Source organism: Malaclemys terrapin, chromosome 9 (genome assembly GCF_027887155.1).
Source record: "Malaclemys terrapin pileata isolate rMalTer1 chromosome 9, rMalTer1.hap1, whole genome shotgun sequence".
In the NCBI taxonomy this organism is placed as follows: Eukaryota; Metazoa; Chordata; order Testudines; family Emydidae; genus Malaclemys; species Malaclemys terrapin.
Window position 1 is genome coordinate 84,740,001 of NC_071513.1, and position 15,048 is coordinate 84,755,048.

The 15,048-nt window shown below is 43.2% G+C and overlaps 1 protein-coding gene across 5 annotated transcripts in view; it reads left to right on the plus strand.

The window, feature by feature from the left end:
- SMC4 (structural maintenance of chromosomes 4) overlaps window positions 1-15,048 on the plus strand; it is a 103,097-nt gene that overhangs the window by 20,718 nt on the left and 67,331 nt on the right. For all 5 annotated transcript variants that reach the window (XM_054040383.1, XM_054040385.1, XM_054040388.1 and 2 more), the window contains one exon: window positions 9,275-9,439. In XM_054040383.1, coding sequence (XP_053896358.1) covers window positions 9,275-9,439 — 165 coding nt within the window. The remainder of the gene's footprint in view (window positions 1-9,274; window positions 9,440-15,048) is intronic.

Genomic DNA, 15,048 nt, shown 5'->3' on the forward strand with positions numbered 1-15,048 from the left:
TTTTAAACTTTCTCCGTTTCCTGAATCTAAAACTGCTAGCTACAGATGCATTGCTAAAGAATGTGTCTACAGGTTTTAATGTGCTTCTCCTAGCTTTCTTATTCCTAAAATTAGAGCTTGTCTTTCTGATCCTGTCACACACCTCTAAACTCCATAGTTTTCAAACATGATAAAGACTGGACTTGATTGCCTAATACTGAGCGTATATCTACACTGCAGTTAGACACCTGCAGCTAGCCTGTGCCAGCTCACCCAAGCAAAGGGACTGTTTGATTGTGGTGTAGATGTTTGGGTATGGGCTGGTGCTAGGCTCTAGGACCACAGGAGGCGGGAGGGGCTCGAGGCTCAGGCTACAAAGTCCAAGAGCCCAAGGTCAAGGCTGAGCTCAGATGTCTACACCGCAATCAAACCAGTCCCTTAGCCCAAGTCAGCTGGCATGGGCCAGCTGTGGCTGAAGTTACCCAGATCAGGTTTTACATTGAGATGTCACCCCGGTAAAGGAAGACTGGGAATAGACTCTATTATTCTGCTAATATGTTTTACAACTTGTAAACTATACTCCAAAATTTGGCTGAAGATAAAACACTCATTCCTATTTATTCAGTAATGGTAATGTCATAGTCATCCTCTCAGAGTGCCCCTTGTGGTGTTGCCCCTGCAAATACCCCTTCCCCCCCCTCCCGCCCCCCTCAGCTTTCCCTTCTCTGAGGGCCTCAAAAATTCTCTCAAACACTTTGGCAAAGAACACCCATGTCACAGGGTAACTTACTAAGATGGAGATCTCTAATCACAAAATAAATAAAGGGTTCTGGCCCCAATGCTTTCTGTGACTCCAGACTCATCAGTCTGTTTTCCTTCAGAATGGAAGACTCTGAGGCTTACCCGAAGAGTCACTTACTAGAGTTCAAATGGCCCAAACAAAGGACCAACACAATGTCTGATTGCCTTGAGCTTATTGAAAGTACCATATCTCTCCTGGGTTCTCTCCCAGTTTTCTGCCCCTTCTACAGGACAGTGGCAACAGGAACATACCCATAGGTCTTCTGGTTCCAGAGTTTCTGACACCCAGGCCTCTCCCTGCTTCTAGTCCTGCCTCTCCCTTCATGCCTCCGAAGCCTCATTATATATAATTTCCTGATCCCAGGTGCTACCCTGCCCCCTAATCAGGCCTAGAGTGCACCTGTTCAATCAGAGAAGGACTGAGACCCTCTTCCTTAAAGGAAGAACTTTCACACTGGAATTCCTTTGCTATGGTCTTGCTTATGAGTTTTTGGCTTCAAATGTGCTAACAAAGAGGTTGTATTCTAAGCTATTCTGATTTGCTTCTGCTCTCTGGTGAGTTTGATCCTTCATCATCATCAGATCTTTTTATAGGAAGAAATTTTAAAAGCATGGATACCTGTAGAGTTTGAAATATCCAGGAAAATCTACAGAATATAAGCTCTTGCTTTTAAAAACTTTTTTTCTAGCCCTTACGTCTGCAAAAATAACCCTATGCTCTTGACTGCAAAGTAAAGCGGTAGAGTGATGTCTTGGTGGGGTGATGTTGGCAAGGAGCTCCCTCCCCAAGCAAGAGGAGCCTGCTGCTGGCGTGGCAGGTACGTTGAAGGCTGTCTTCACCACCACTGGTCTTCAGGTTGCCTTGGGCCTTCCTTTGGAGACTGCTGCTCCCTGTTTTGGGCTGAGGGAGCAACAGTCTCAGAGGAAAACACCAGTCACTCCAGGAGAGCTGTGTGTAGGAGACCTTAGACCATCCCGTGCTTTCCTACACATTGGGCTACCCACATTTACCATCCTTTCCTGGCAACTGCCCTTCTCTCCAAATCTTTCCATTTCATGTTGAGGTGCTTGATGTTGTTCAGAACTGTTCGTTTCCATGTTATTAGCGGTCTTCCTCTCTTTCTTGCATTTTCTGGCTTCCATTAAGGACAGTATTTGGTAAGCGTTCTTTTTCCATTCTCGGCACATGTCCCATCCACTGATGTCTTCTTTAGTAGATTATTTGTGAGAGGCGCCTTGTCCAGTAATTTTTCTGACTTATTAATTCGTCTTTCTATCTCTGTTATTCCCAATGTTCTTCTCAGACACTTGTGATGAAATGCATCCAGCTTTTGCGTATCTTTCTTGGTAAGTTGCTAGGTCTCTCTGCTATATGTTGTAATGGCAATAACAATTGCTTTGTACACATTCAGTTTTGTCTTGAGGGAGGTGTTTTTGATTTGCCAGATGTTTTTGAGTCTTCCAAATGCAGTGTTTGCCTTCCCGATTCTTCTTCTTATTTCCCCAGGAACTATTACCATTTTGACTGATGGTACTTCCAAGATATGTAAAATTATCCACCTTCTCCAGTTTCTCTTCAATATTGATTTCTGTCCCTATAGTCCCCATTAACATGACTTTACATTTCTTTGCATTGTATCTCAAACGTATCTTCTTCATTACTTCTTTTACTTGGTTTGTGCATTTTTGAGGTCCATTGGCATCTTCACTGATAAGAGCGATGTCGTCAGCAAAGTCTAGATCAAATAGCCTTGAATAGTTGCATTTTAGGCCATATGTATCACTATCTCATTGTTTTAATCCATAATCAGTGACTAGGCTAAACAAAAAAGGAGACAGGATGCATCCCTGCCTTACACCTGTCTTGATGCTGAATGGCTTACTCAATCTATTTTCCATTTTAATGCAGGGGGCGTAGAATGTCTTCACAATGTTAATTAATTTTGTCGGAATTCCATATTGTTCCACAATTTTCCACATTATTTCTCTGTTTACACTATCAAATGCCAGTGTAAATGTGGTACCAGATGACAGAACAAGGAGTAATGGTCTCAAGTTGCAGTGAGGGAGGGTTAGGTTGGATATTAGGGAAAACTTTTTCACTAGGAGGTTGGTGAAGCACTGGAATGGGTTACCTAGGGAGGTGGTGGAATCTCCTTCCTTAGAGGTTTTTAAGGTCAGGCTTGACAAAGCCCTGGATGGGATGATTTATTTGGGGATTGGTCCTGCTTTGAGCAGGGTGTTGGACTAGATGACCTCCTGAGGTCCCTTCCAACCCTGATGCTCTATGATTTTTATGCCTTTTGAAAGTCCACAAAATTGATGGCAAGACTGCTTTGGAATTCAATTGTGTTCTCAATAATCTGTCTCAGGGTGAAAATAGTGTCTGTGCATGATCTCTCTTGTCTAACTACAGATTGTTGTTCACGTAGGATGGTATCTATCTTTCCTTTCATTCTATTCAGGAGGATTGCTGCTATTACTTTTCCTGTGACAGAGAGAAGTGTTACTCCCCCCCAATTTGAACAATTGTTTAGATCACCTTTCTTTGGTAACTTGATTCTGATACCGAGGGTCCATTCTTCCGGCACTTTTGCCTCCATCCATATTTTGTTGCACAGCGAACAGATGACTGATTCCACGTCTTTTCTTCCATATTTAAGCATCTCAGGATGAATGCCGTCCAAACCAGGTGCCTTCTTGTTTTTCAGCTTCCGCAATGTTTTTTTACCTCAGATACATCTATATCTAGATCTAATGGCTTATCATTGTTCTATTCCAGACTTGTAATTGGTTCTAGTTGGTTTATCACTTCTTTGAAGTGTTCCACACATCTGTTTTTTTGTTCCTCCTGTGTTTTCAAAATTTCTCCTTGTTTCCCTTTCACTGGGACACTTCTGAATTTTGATCCATATCCTGTTAATCTAAGAGAGATTCTATACAGAATTGAATGATGTAATGAAAGAAATACCAAACAACGATCTTGTCCTGGTGATGGGATATTTTAATGCCCAGATTGGAAATGAAAGAGGAGGTTGGGAAACAGTCGGCAGCCCACATACAACTGGAACAACGACAGACAATGGCACAAGACTTGTTGAATTTTGTGCCGAAAACAATCTTAGCATCTGCAACTCTTTCTTCCAACATTAAAACATACACAAAAAGACATAGATTTCACCAGATGGCCGTACACAAAGTGAGATTGACTTTATCTGTGTTAGTTAAAGGTGGAAAACATCAGTGTTAGACACAAGAGTATTCAGAGGAGCAGATACAGGGAGTGATCGCTAGTTGCTGAAAGCAAACATCAAATTGAAGTTTAAAGCACTTACAAAGAGAGAACACAGACTCAGATTATTCAATACACAGAAACTACAAGATTGCAGGATACGAAAAGACTACCAGATAGAGGTCAAGAATAGGTTTGAGGCCCTTAAAGATCTTGAAGAAAACGAAGTGGAAAAATACTGGGATCTCTTCAAAACAGCTATTCTAGAAGCAGCTGAAAAGATAATTGGTAGAAAGAGAGGAAGCAATAAAGAACAGTGGATCTCAGAAGAAACATGGAAAATTTATAGACGAAAAGAAAAGGCTTTAGTACTACAACATGCGACTGAAGAAACAAAACAAACTTACGGGAACCTTGACAAAGCAGTAAAGAAACAATGCAAAAAAGATAAGTGAAATTGGATAGAAAGTATGGCTAGTGAAGCTGAAAAAGCAGGGGAAAGAAACGATACAATAGGCTACACTTGGGGTGGGCAAACTTTTTGTCCTGAGGACCTCATCGGGGAATAGAAATTGTATGGCGGGCCATGAATGCTCACAAAATTGGGGTTGGGTGCGGGAGGGGGTGAGGGCTCTGGGGTGGGGATGAGGAGTTTGGGGTGTAGGAGGATGCTCTGGGCTGGGACTGAGGTGTTTGGAGGGGGATCAGGGCTGGGACGGGTGAAGGTTCTGGCTGGGGGTGCAGGCTCTGGGGTGGAGATGAGAGGTTTGGGGTGCAGGAGGAGGGTGCACCATTCTGGGATCGAGGGGTTTGGAGAGCGGGAGGGGGATCAGGGCTGGGGTAGGGGGTTGGGGCGTGGGGAGATGCTCAGAGGTGCAGGCTCCAAGCAGCGCTTATCTCAAGTGGCTCCTGGAAGCAGTGGCATGTCCCTTCTCCAGCTGCTACACATGGAGCAGCCCGCAACCCTCAGAGCAGGGCCATGCCATAGCTTCTGGGAGCTGCGTTGTGCAGCCCCCGACCCGGTGCCCCAGCGGGAGCTGACGGGCCAGCTAGTTTGCCTGGTGTACACAATCCTAAAACAGTGCATAGGAGGGCTGTCTTTAATCTAAAACTGGGGGTTGGTGTAACGTGTTCCCATCAGTGATGGGGGAGATGCCCAGCCTTCTTTGACTAAAAAAGCGCAGCTAGTGGTGAAACCAGACCTCTGGGAAAACAGAAAAGAGGTGTTTTCTCTTTGTGAGTTGATTTTAGTTCTTGGGATTTTTGAGCACTGAAGAAATTTTTCAAGCCCTGGGCATCTCTATTTGGGATTGACGACACCTAGAAACATAAGTCCAGCATATCAAAGGAGCTCTTATGCCATAGTCAACAATGGTGGTCCTTCACAGCTATCACTTATGCATCTATCATTACATAATCATGTATGTATCATTACATCTGTGTGTGCTTCTGCCCCTGCCCCCAGACATTCACTTTTCAGTAAGAGGCATATACTGTAAGGTAAACTGTTGAAAGATTTTCCTTGGGGCAGTTTTGAGATGGAGATTTTTTTTTTTTTATTAAAGGTTTATAGGTGTTGGAGGGATACTGTCAACTTGAATTTCTACGTTCGTTAGACATTAACTTAAAAATACTAGTACATACTATTTAAATGAATAGTTTTTCTCTTCTCCTCCAGGCACAAGAGTTACACCAGATATGCTTAAGCTTATTGCTCTTCTCTTTCTCTCTGAATATGTTTGTCTGTTGTCTCTTGAGTTTCACTTTTGCTGGTGCTATTTTCTTTAAATACTCTTTCAAGATATGGACAAGAACAGCATGAGTGGTGTTCAAAACCCTGGCCTAGTTATGTATTTTGCATCTAGTTAAAATTGAACATGTGGAAGAGATACATGATTAAACTGCATAATAGCCATCTTGAGGTTATACAATGCATACTTAACTTTTTCAGTGCCTGTAGTGGAAAGAAGCTGCTGGAAGTATCTATTGAATGAAACCATTCAACATTTAAACTAGTAACAGAAATATTTTTTTTAATTCGTCTTCCTTAATGTATAAACCGAGCAATCATTCCATTAATGTAGTTATCAGTAGCCCAGTTGAACTGTACTCATTAGAAAATATTTGCATTTTGGTATACATATACTCTGGTAATAAGGGTAGGTAATGTGACAGATTATAAAAAGGATTGATTTATTTTGTATCACTTTAATAAATACTAATGTCAATAGGTATTAATAGTTTGTCTAATAATTGAAGTCAGAAAACTAACAAAATTTGTATGCATACACCTTTTAATAGCTTTGAAATAAAAAAATAAAAAGTGCTCCTACATACGACTCAATATTAATGTGGATATTTTTGTGCAGGAAGAGGAATAAGTATACAAGACATGTAAAAGTACAAGATATGGCTCTACCGAGTTTTTTCTCTTCTGCTCAACTGCACAGGACTTGCATATTTTCTAGTGAGAGGAAAATGAGGCCACTAGGTGTCATCCTATACCAAATAAGTAAATGGAACCGCTCTTGCCAAAGTCTCTGACCTCTTCCTAGCCCACGGGTCGGCAACATTCTGCATGCGGCTCGCCAGGGTAGGCCGCAGCCAGCACATCCTTCGCCCGCGCCGCTTCCCACCGCCCCCATTGGCCCGGGACGGTGAACCGCGGCCAGTGGGGGCCGCGATTGGCCAAATCTGCCGCGTCAGCAGGTAAATAAACTGGCCCGGCCCGCCAGGGTGCTTACGTTGCCGACCCGTGTCCTAGCCAAAGTTCAAAATGAACCATCTTCATCTTCCTTAGTGTGTTAGGCACCTTCTACACAGTTGGCTGTTGCTCCTTTTTTTAAAACCTTGTTTCTACCATGGCTTCTGTAACTCCTCCTAGTTCTCCACCTCTTTAATCAGTCCTTCGGAGGATCCTCATCCTCTATTCAACTTTTTGACAGTTCTAATGAGCTCTCTCCTTGGTCCTCTTCTCTTCTTCCTCTACATCTTATCTCTAGATAACCTCGTCTGCAAATACAAATTCAAATACCATCTCTATGCTGATGACCCTCCGATCTACTTCTGACCTGTCTATTTCTGCAGCACAGCATCTCAGGCAATTCAGGATGTCTGGGCTGCTCCCCTCCATGCTGCAGCTCACAGAGGTGGATTAAAGATGGCAGCGGTCAGTTGGCAGTTACACTTCTCTTTTTATTTCTTCCATTATTATTTTTTCCTTTTGGGGGGGCAGCAGCAAGCAGTTTTTCTATTTCAGGCTTCTTTCCTCCTCCCTGGGTTGGTCTTAAGCAATCTGGTGGTTTAATCCACTCTGAACTTCCACTATAGTGTCTCCCTGCCAGCTATTCTGCCCCTATATAGGCATGGTAGAGCAGCCAAGAAAGCACTGGGTCAAATCCAAACAATGCCATTTGTGAGGCAGCTTTCTCAGGCTGGCTGAGTCCTTCTAGTCTTTAGAGACTTCCCTTATTCTGCTCTTTCTGGTCCATTTTTCCACAATTGGCATCACATCTGCTTTGGTGGGTTGGCAGTCCCACATTCCTATTCAACTCGTAGCCCCAAGACCTAATAGAGTTAAGGTTGACTGGCTGGGCACAACTCAGCATCTGCCGAGCCTGAGAAGGCTGCCTCACAAATGGAACACAACTTGGATTTGATCCAGTGCTTTTTTGGCTGGTTTGTCTGCTGGACATAGTTAGTTCATTACCTCTGGAATATTCATTATTCAAGTTTTTTCACTGCTTTGGAATAACTTATTTGTCGGTAGCCAGGGCACATGGAGCCAAATCTTTTATCCACCTCTGTGAGCTGTAGAGCGGAGCAGCCCAGATATCCAGAATCTTGGGAGACAGTGCTAGCACAAAGGAAATTATCAGTAAGAAATTTTTCCCATTCTGTCCAAACTAAAATCTTGGCCTGCCTCTCTGATATCTCCTTGTGGGTGTCTAGCCATCAGTTCAAGCTCAAACATGGCTAAAACAGAGATTGAGTTCCCTATGTCATTTTTCGATCACTGTGGACAATACTACCATCCTGTCTGTTAATCAGGTCTTTAACCTAGGTATCACTTTCGACTTTAACTTCCTTCTAGATCCTCACATCCAAGCTATGTCTATTTTGCAGACTTTTGCTGTATAACAATCTCTAGGGTATTGCCTTTCCTATCCATCCACATAGCTAAAACTCTTGTCTTTGGTTATAAACTGTTTGGGGCATAGACCTCTCTTTGGTCTATTTTGTGTAATACCTAGTACGATGGGGTCCTTGTCCATGAGTAGGGCTCTTAGGCACTATGGCAATACAAATAATAAATGTATTAAATATACATGCATTTCTGATATCTTTTGTTACTTTACAATTTTGAATTTAGACTAAATATTATGCAATATTTTGAATGAATTTGGAAGATGTATCACCACTTTGTTCCAAGCATATGGTGAAGTATGTAATTGGTTTTTAAAAAATAAAAAGTTTGCTCCATTTACCACACCAAGAACTAAAATACATTGTTCGTCTTAACATCAAATTTTTATAATTCTTTTACAACTATTTTCCCATTCTACTTTATAATAAAAAATTAGATCTGCTGTTTTTAATAAATTTTTCTGTGGTATATACTTTCAGAGATAATGCTGTGCAGGAAGAAATAAATATAGCAGTGAAAGTTAACAAATATTTAACAAGGCTTTCTGTTGTTGTGTTTTTTCCCCAATAATAATATCCACTTGGACACCCAAAAGGTTCAAGTGACCAATCAGAACACAGCTCCTGAAACATATGTTTTCCAAACTACTACTCTTAATAGGGCTCCATTCCCGATCAAACTACCTTAAATACTTTTTAATGAAAATAAAACTGTCTTAAATGGTATGGGGTTGTCATTTTTTAGTTTTTCAGGTGAGGGAGAAGTGCCTTTGAAGTTTTATAGAGTGATGAAGTTTAGTTTGGAGGGTGGGCTACGGAGAACATATATTTTTTTCTCACACCATCACCATAGTATCTTCAGAGGGAGAAAATTTTCATTATATTCATAAGTGCCTCACTAGATATATGGGTATTGTGACTAACTAGTTCTGACTACTGCCTTACTATGTTGTAATTTATAACATCTGACTTGTCACGTAAGTGGCTTAGAATAGTAAAGATCTTCATGTTCTCTGCATCCCAATACCTTCTTTCTCTTAGAAAGAAACATTTAGTCAAAAAACCCCAACCCCCTAAGAATGATAGAATCTAGATTAATTTTTTTTTTTTTTAAAGGGGGAAGTCGAACAGATTGCAATGATGAAACCAAAAGGCCAGAATGAACATGATGAAGGTATGCTTGAATACTTAGAAGACCTAATAGGATCAGGACGGTTAAAAGATCCTATTCAAGTTCTGTGTCGCAGAGTTGAGATGTTAAATGAGCAGAGAGGAGAGAAGGTGAGTCCTCATGAGCGTTCATTCTCTAAAAGTCAAATATAGAACAAAATCCTTAACTGCTGGAACTTTTTATTTCAGAAAAGCAATTGAAAGTGTAAAGATAACATTCATGAGGAAAAAATTAGGGGGGTTTGTTTGGCGGAGTGTCTTTAATTTTTATTTTAAGAATGTTGTATACAATTTAAAAAACAAATCATCTCAGCAGGAAGTTCATTGGAAATCATGATCAGTCTCTGGAGAACAAGATACTGTGGGCAGTCTTCCAGAGCTGAGGATTCCCCAATATGAACTGGTTTGCAACCAAAGATTAGAAGAAATGAGCTGCTTCTGTTCCATGGCTGGTCATAGCTTGAGCTATGTGAAAGATGCATTCCTACTACCCTGGGAACTGGAGTTCCTGTAAGAATACCCTCCAATCCACTGATTCCCAAAGTAAACAGAAAGCTGAAATAAGAACACTCCATAATGCTATCTCATGGCCCCAGCTTGGCTGAGATAATATTAGTACTTGGACTTCAATCCAACCTCCATTCATGTTACCAGTCCTCTTTATATCATAGCATTACAGTCAGGTGCTGCACTCCAATCCATTCAGTTTCAGCCTTACAGCGTGGATGGTGGGTGGCTAACAGCTAAAGATAGAATCTATTTTCATCTGGTTCAGAAGATGTTAATTAGTAGAAAGACATTCTTCTAGAGCTACTGTGACAAATGTGGGAATTTTCTGTAATATATTTATGAGCTGTCTATATGACTTGGTACCTTGGCATTGTTACCACGTGGGGGAAATTTTCTCCGTAGGACATGGGAAATCAGTCTAGGTATTTGAGATATATAGCAGGGGTGGCCAAACTTACTGATACTCTGAGCCACATAGGACAATCTTCAGAAGTTCGAGAGCTGGAGCGCACCTTGAGATCTTCCCTCCCTGCTGGGCAGATGCCACAAGCCACTACCCTGCTGCAAGTCAGAGGTCCCAAGCTTCCTTCTTCCCCTCTCCCACCTCCCTGTCTGGTAGGTGGGAAATGGGGGGAGGGGTATGAGGTGGGACTCCAGGAGCTGCATTTTAACATTAAAGCCATGTGTGACTTGTGAGCCACAGTTTGGCCATCCCTGCCATAAAGGTACTAGGACTGTGTGGGCTGGAATCAACACATTTAAGTGGAAGATGCTACAGAGACAATGAGAACCTCAATGACCAAAATTAACACCTAGCTGCAGAGGCAGATGAACATGTGAAAAAAGCATGGCTGTAAAACAAGAGGTGTCAGGTGGCTGTATTAAGAGCTCTGATGACAGACGCATATGTTTGGTAGACAAAAAGGAACAGACAAAGGAATCATAGGTAGTTCCTACAGCAGCATGGATCTGGGTGCCCTGGCTTTAGCCAGTCTGAACTCTTTCTTAACCTTTGCTTCTCTGTATTTCAAAATTGTCTGCCAGGTGACTAATACATTACTACCTTGTTTTGAAAAGATTGCCTTGGGTCGCTGCAAATACTGACTGAGCATTGTGCCCTGAAGGGGTATGGAGAAGCCTCCAGCAGGAGTCTGGCTTGACTGGATTCATTGCAGAGCCAGGGAGAGAGACAAGGATTGCTGGTGCCCAAAGATCCAGCTTTTCAGAGTCATGGCCCTACCCCATGGAACTCTGTGGAATTGTTGGGGTCCAGGACACACAAGGGGTCACCTCCAAGGGATTGGCCTCAGGCTGGGGCATATCCCATACCCTGTGAATCCATAACAGCTACCTACCTGACTAAGTGGAAAAGATTCTTGATCTGGATGCTCTGTCTCCATCTGCATTATAGATTCAAGATATTGGAACACCTACTAGACCTGAAAGAATCAGGCCTACCAATGAGCTCATTAAAATTCATCTGGTGGCCATCTTGGCCTTTCAAGACCAGTCCTCCCCATTACCACCACCACTACCCCCCTATGGTCAGGGGAGTCTTGAAAGGACTAATTAGTCTATCCACAGGTTACAGTACCAGCTCTTCTTTGAGTGATGGTCCCTGTGTGTGTTCTACATGTAGGTTGCACATGTGCACCATGCACCCAAGTCTAAAATTTTTCAAAGCAGTGTCTTTTGGTCCATACATGTGTAGTAACTAACTTTTTTTGCTCCCGACCAAATAAGAGGCAGTGCAGGTCAACGCCTCTCCAGTTGCTTCTCTACTGCCGCCTGTCCTGAGTTGGAATTGTGTCCTCCTTCACTTGGTTGCATGACCTATAAAGAAAATATTTGTAAACCGTTATATTCTTAGATTTGTAGTTAGTAGTTCAAGTTTTTAGTGTAGTATAGTGTGTTTATATTTCCCCCTGCTTGGTGAACCCCTCCCTGGCTCTGGGACTGTGCCCAAAGTCCTGGGATTCAAGAATTACATCTCCTGTCCTTGATCCCTCTCTATCAGTGATGAACATCAACTCTGCCTGTACGGTTTGGATGAGGCACATAACTCTGAAGTACTGTGTCTGTTGCAACTTGCCACCCAGAACTTGAGAAGCCCAGGAGTTTCACCTATGTAAGCACCTGGCGGAGGAGGCTATGAGGCCCCTCTCCGATTCAGGCCAGGGAGACCACCCTGTACGTTGGCCTGCAGTGCTCCTCCAAGCATGTGCCTTGGAGCAAAGCCCTCAAGTGCTAGGACTCATCTTTGAGGGCTCCCCATGAGAGTAGAGGACACACTCATGTATGCAAGGACAGATCCCCCTTGAGGACTGTCCATGAGAAACTTACGTCCTCCCTAAGCCTGTTCAGTTGGGTGACATGTGCAGAACCTAAGGAACTGGCTCTGATGAAGACTCCCAGATTGGAGGGCAAGATGCATAAAAAGTAAGATCCGACAGTTCCCTCAGTACTGAAGCATGAGACTCGATGCTCACCAGTTCTGTCTGAGTACTGGTCCAGATCCAAAATCAGTGTTGCCTCATCTATCTAGAGACCGTTCAGTCACTACAGATGTACCGGATCCGTCAGACTTACCTATGGGAACCCCTGGGACATGAGTGCATACCGAGACTTGTATAATACCAGAGGATATATTCCTCCCTTATCCACAGTTTCCATTTTTGTCTAGCCCAGCCCTTCTGAGGGATGTCCTTATTCAGGAAAAGTCTATATATCTGTCCCAGGAGCCTTACCTCCAACATCTGGCAGACATCCCCTGGTACCAACTACACTGCCACTACTGATAGAGCAGTTCTTGGACTCAAGTGAATCGGAGGAGATAGCCCCACTGGTATCTCTGCAGAGACAGTTGAGCCCCAATAGATAGTCGAGAGGTTACTCTTACCATTCTGCCAGGTATGACCACCATCTAGCATTCAGAAGCCTAGGGACACCCAAAGCATGAGATTGCATCCCTGACCATCTTGGCTAATAGCCACTGATGGAGCTATCCTCCATAAACTTATCTAATTCTTTTTTTTAACCCAGTTATAGTTTTGGCCTTCACAATATCCCCTGGCAGTGAGTTCCACAGGTTGATTGCCTTGTGTGAAGAAGTACTTTGTTTATTTTAAACATGCTGCCTGTTAATTTTATTGCAGCATCTCTGGTTTGTGTGTTAGGTGAAGGGGTAAATAACACTTTCTCCACACAATTCATGATTTTATACACCTCTATCCTATCTCCCCTTAGTTGTCTCTTTTCCAAGCTGAATAGTCCCAATTTTTTTAATCTCTCCTTTCATGGAAGCTGCTCCATATCCCGAATCATTTTTGTTGCTCTTCTCTGCATGTTTTCCAATTCTAGTCTCTCTCTTTGGGGATGAGGAGAACAGAACTGCACACAGTATTCCAGGTGTGAGCATACCATAGATTTATATAGTGGCATTATGATATGTTCTTTTTTAGCATCTATCCCTTTCCTAAGGGTTCCTAACATTGTTAGCTTGGTTTTTTGTTTTGTTTTTACATTGCACATTGAATAGATGTTTTCAGAGAACTATCCGCAATGACTGCAAGATCTTTCTTGAGTGGTAACAGCTAATTTAAACCCCATCATTTTGTATATATAATGGGATTGTTTTCCATTGTTCATTACTTTGCAGTTATCAACATTGAATTTCATCTGTCATTTTGTTGCCCAGTCACCCAGTTTCATGAGATACCTTTTGTAAATTTTTGCAGTCAGCTTCGGACTTAACTATCTCGATTAATAAACTCTGCCACCTCACTGTTTATCCCTTTTTCCAGATCATATATGAATACGTTGAACAGCACTGATCCCAGTAAAGATGCCTGGGGGACCCCAATATTTACTTTTCTCCATTGTGAAAATTGACCGTTTATTCCTACTTTTTGTTTCCTATCTTTTAACCAGTTACTGATCCATGAGAGGACCTCCCTCTTATCCCATGACTGGTTTCTTTGCTTAAGAGCCTTTAGTGATGGACCTGGTCAAAAGGCTTTCTGAAAGTCTAAGTACACTGGATCCACTGGATCACTCTTGTCCATGTGTTTATTGACCCCCTCAAAGAATTCTAATAGATCAGTGAGGCATAATTTCCCTTTACAAAAGCCATGTTGACTCTTCCCCAACAAATTATGTTCATCTGTGTGTCTGATAATTCTGTTCTTTACTATAGTTTCAACCAATTTGCCTGCTACTGAAGTTGGGATTACTTGCATGTAATTGCCAGTGTTGCTTCTGAAACCTTATTAAAAATTGGCATCAAATTAGCTATCATCCAGTCATCTAGTACAGAAGATGATTTAAGTGATAGGTTACATACACAGTTCTTTGAATGCTTGCTCATTTCAATTCCACTCTAGGTGTGTGCACGCCCATGTGCACAGTTGTCAGAGATTTTTGCCTTAGCGGTATCTGTACAGTGGTCTGTGGCGCCCTCTTGAGTGCCGTGCTCATGTGGTGGTATATTAGGTGCAAAGGACCTATGTCAGGCCATGTGCTCACCCTGCTGTAGTCGGACCCCCTAGCACAGCCAGGAATCCAACTCCTAGGAGCTGCAGGGGACCCCTGCTCCTCCTAAGAACTTAATTGCCCAAAGTGGCCCCGGTAGCTTAAGACCCAGTAGGCTGGCCGGCACCACACATGCCACACCGGACTCTGCTAGGGCCCAACCATCCTAGCATAAGCCAGTCATGGGATTGCCCCAAAGGGCAGTGGAGCATCCTCGGTCCCCAAACCTCAGGCATAGGTCCCCATCAACACAGCCTAGGACCCCGGTCCCGCAACCTCAGTTACTGACCAGACGACCCAGGTCCCCAACGCCACGCTCTCCCCCTATGAGGCATGGGACACCAGAATCAAGGCACCAGTCTTGGTACTGGCGAGCCTCCTGCCAGAGAGTGCAACAGCACAGGTTGCTATAGCATAGACAATCTCCCAGGTGTCGATCCCCACTGGTGTGGGGGTTGATCCCCATCATGGCACTGGTCTCACCTCTCTGGTACCGCTCGTTGAGCAGGCACTGATCCTCATCCTCTTCTCACCGATCACCGGCGAGGGTCAATTGGTAGATTCAGGCTTCCACAGCTCCGCCCTAGTCACCGGACGTGCAATGGTCGGAGTCAGAGCAGGAGTTCAGCCAAGAAGGGGTGAATCACCGCTGGCCCATGAGACTGGCGCGGCATCTGCAG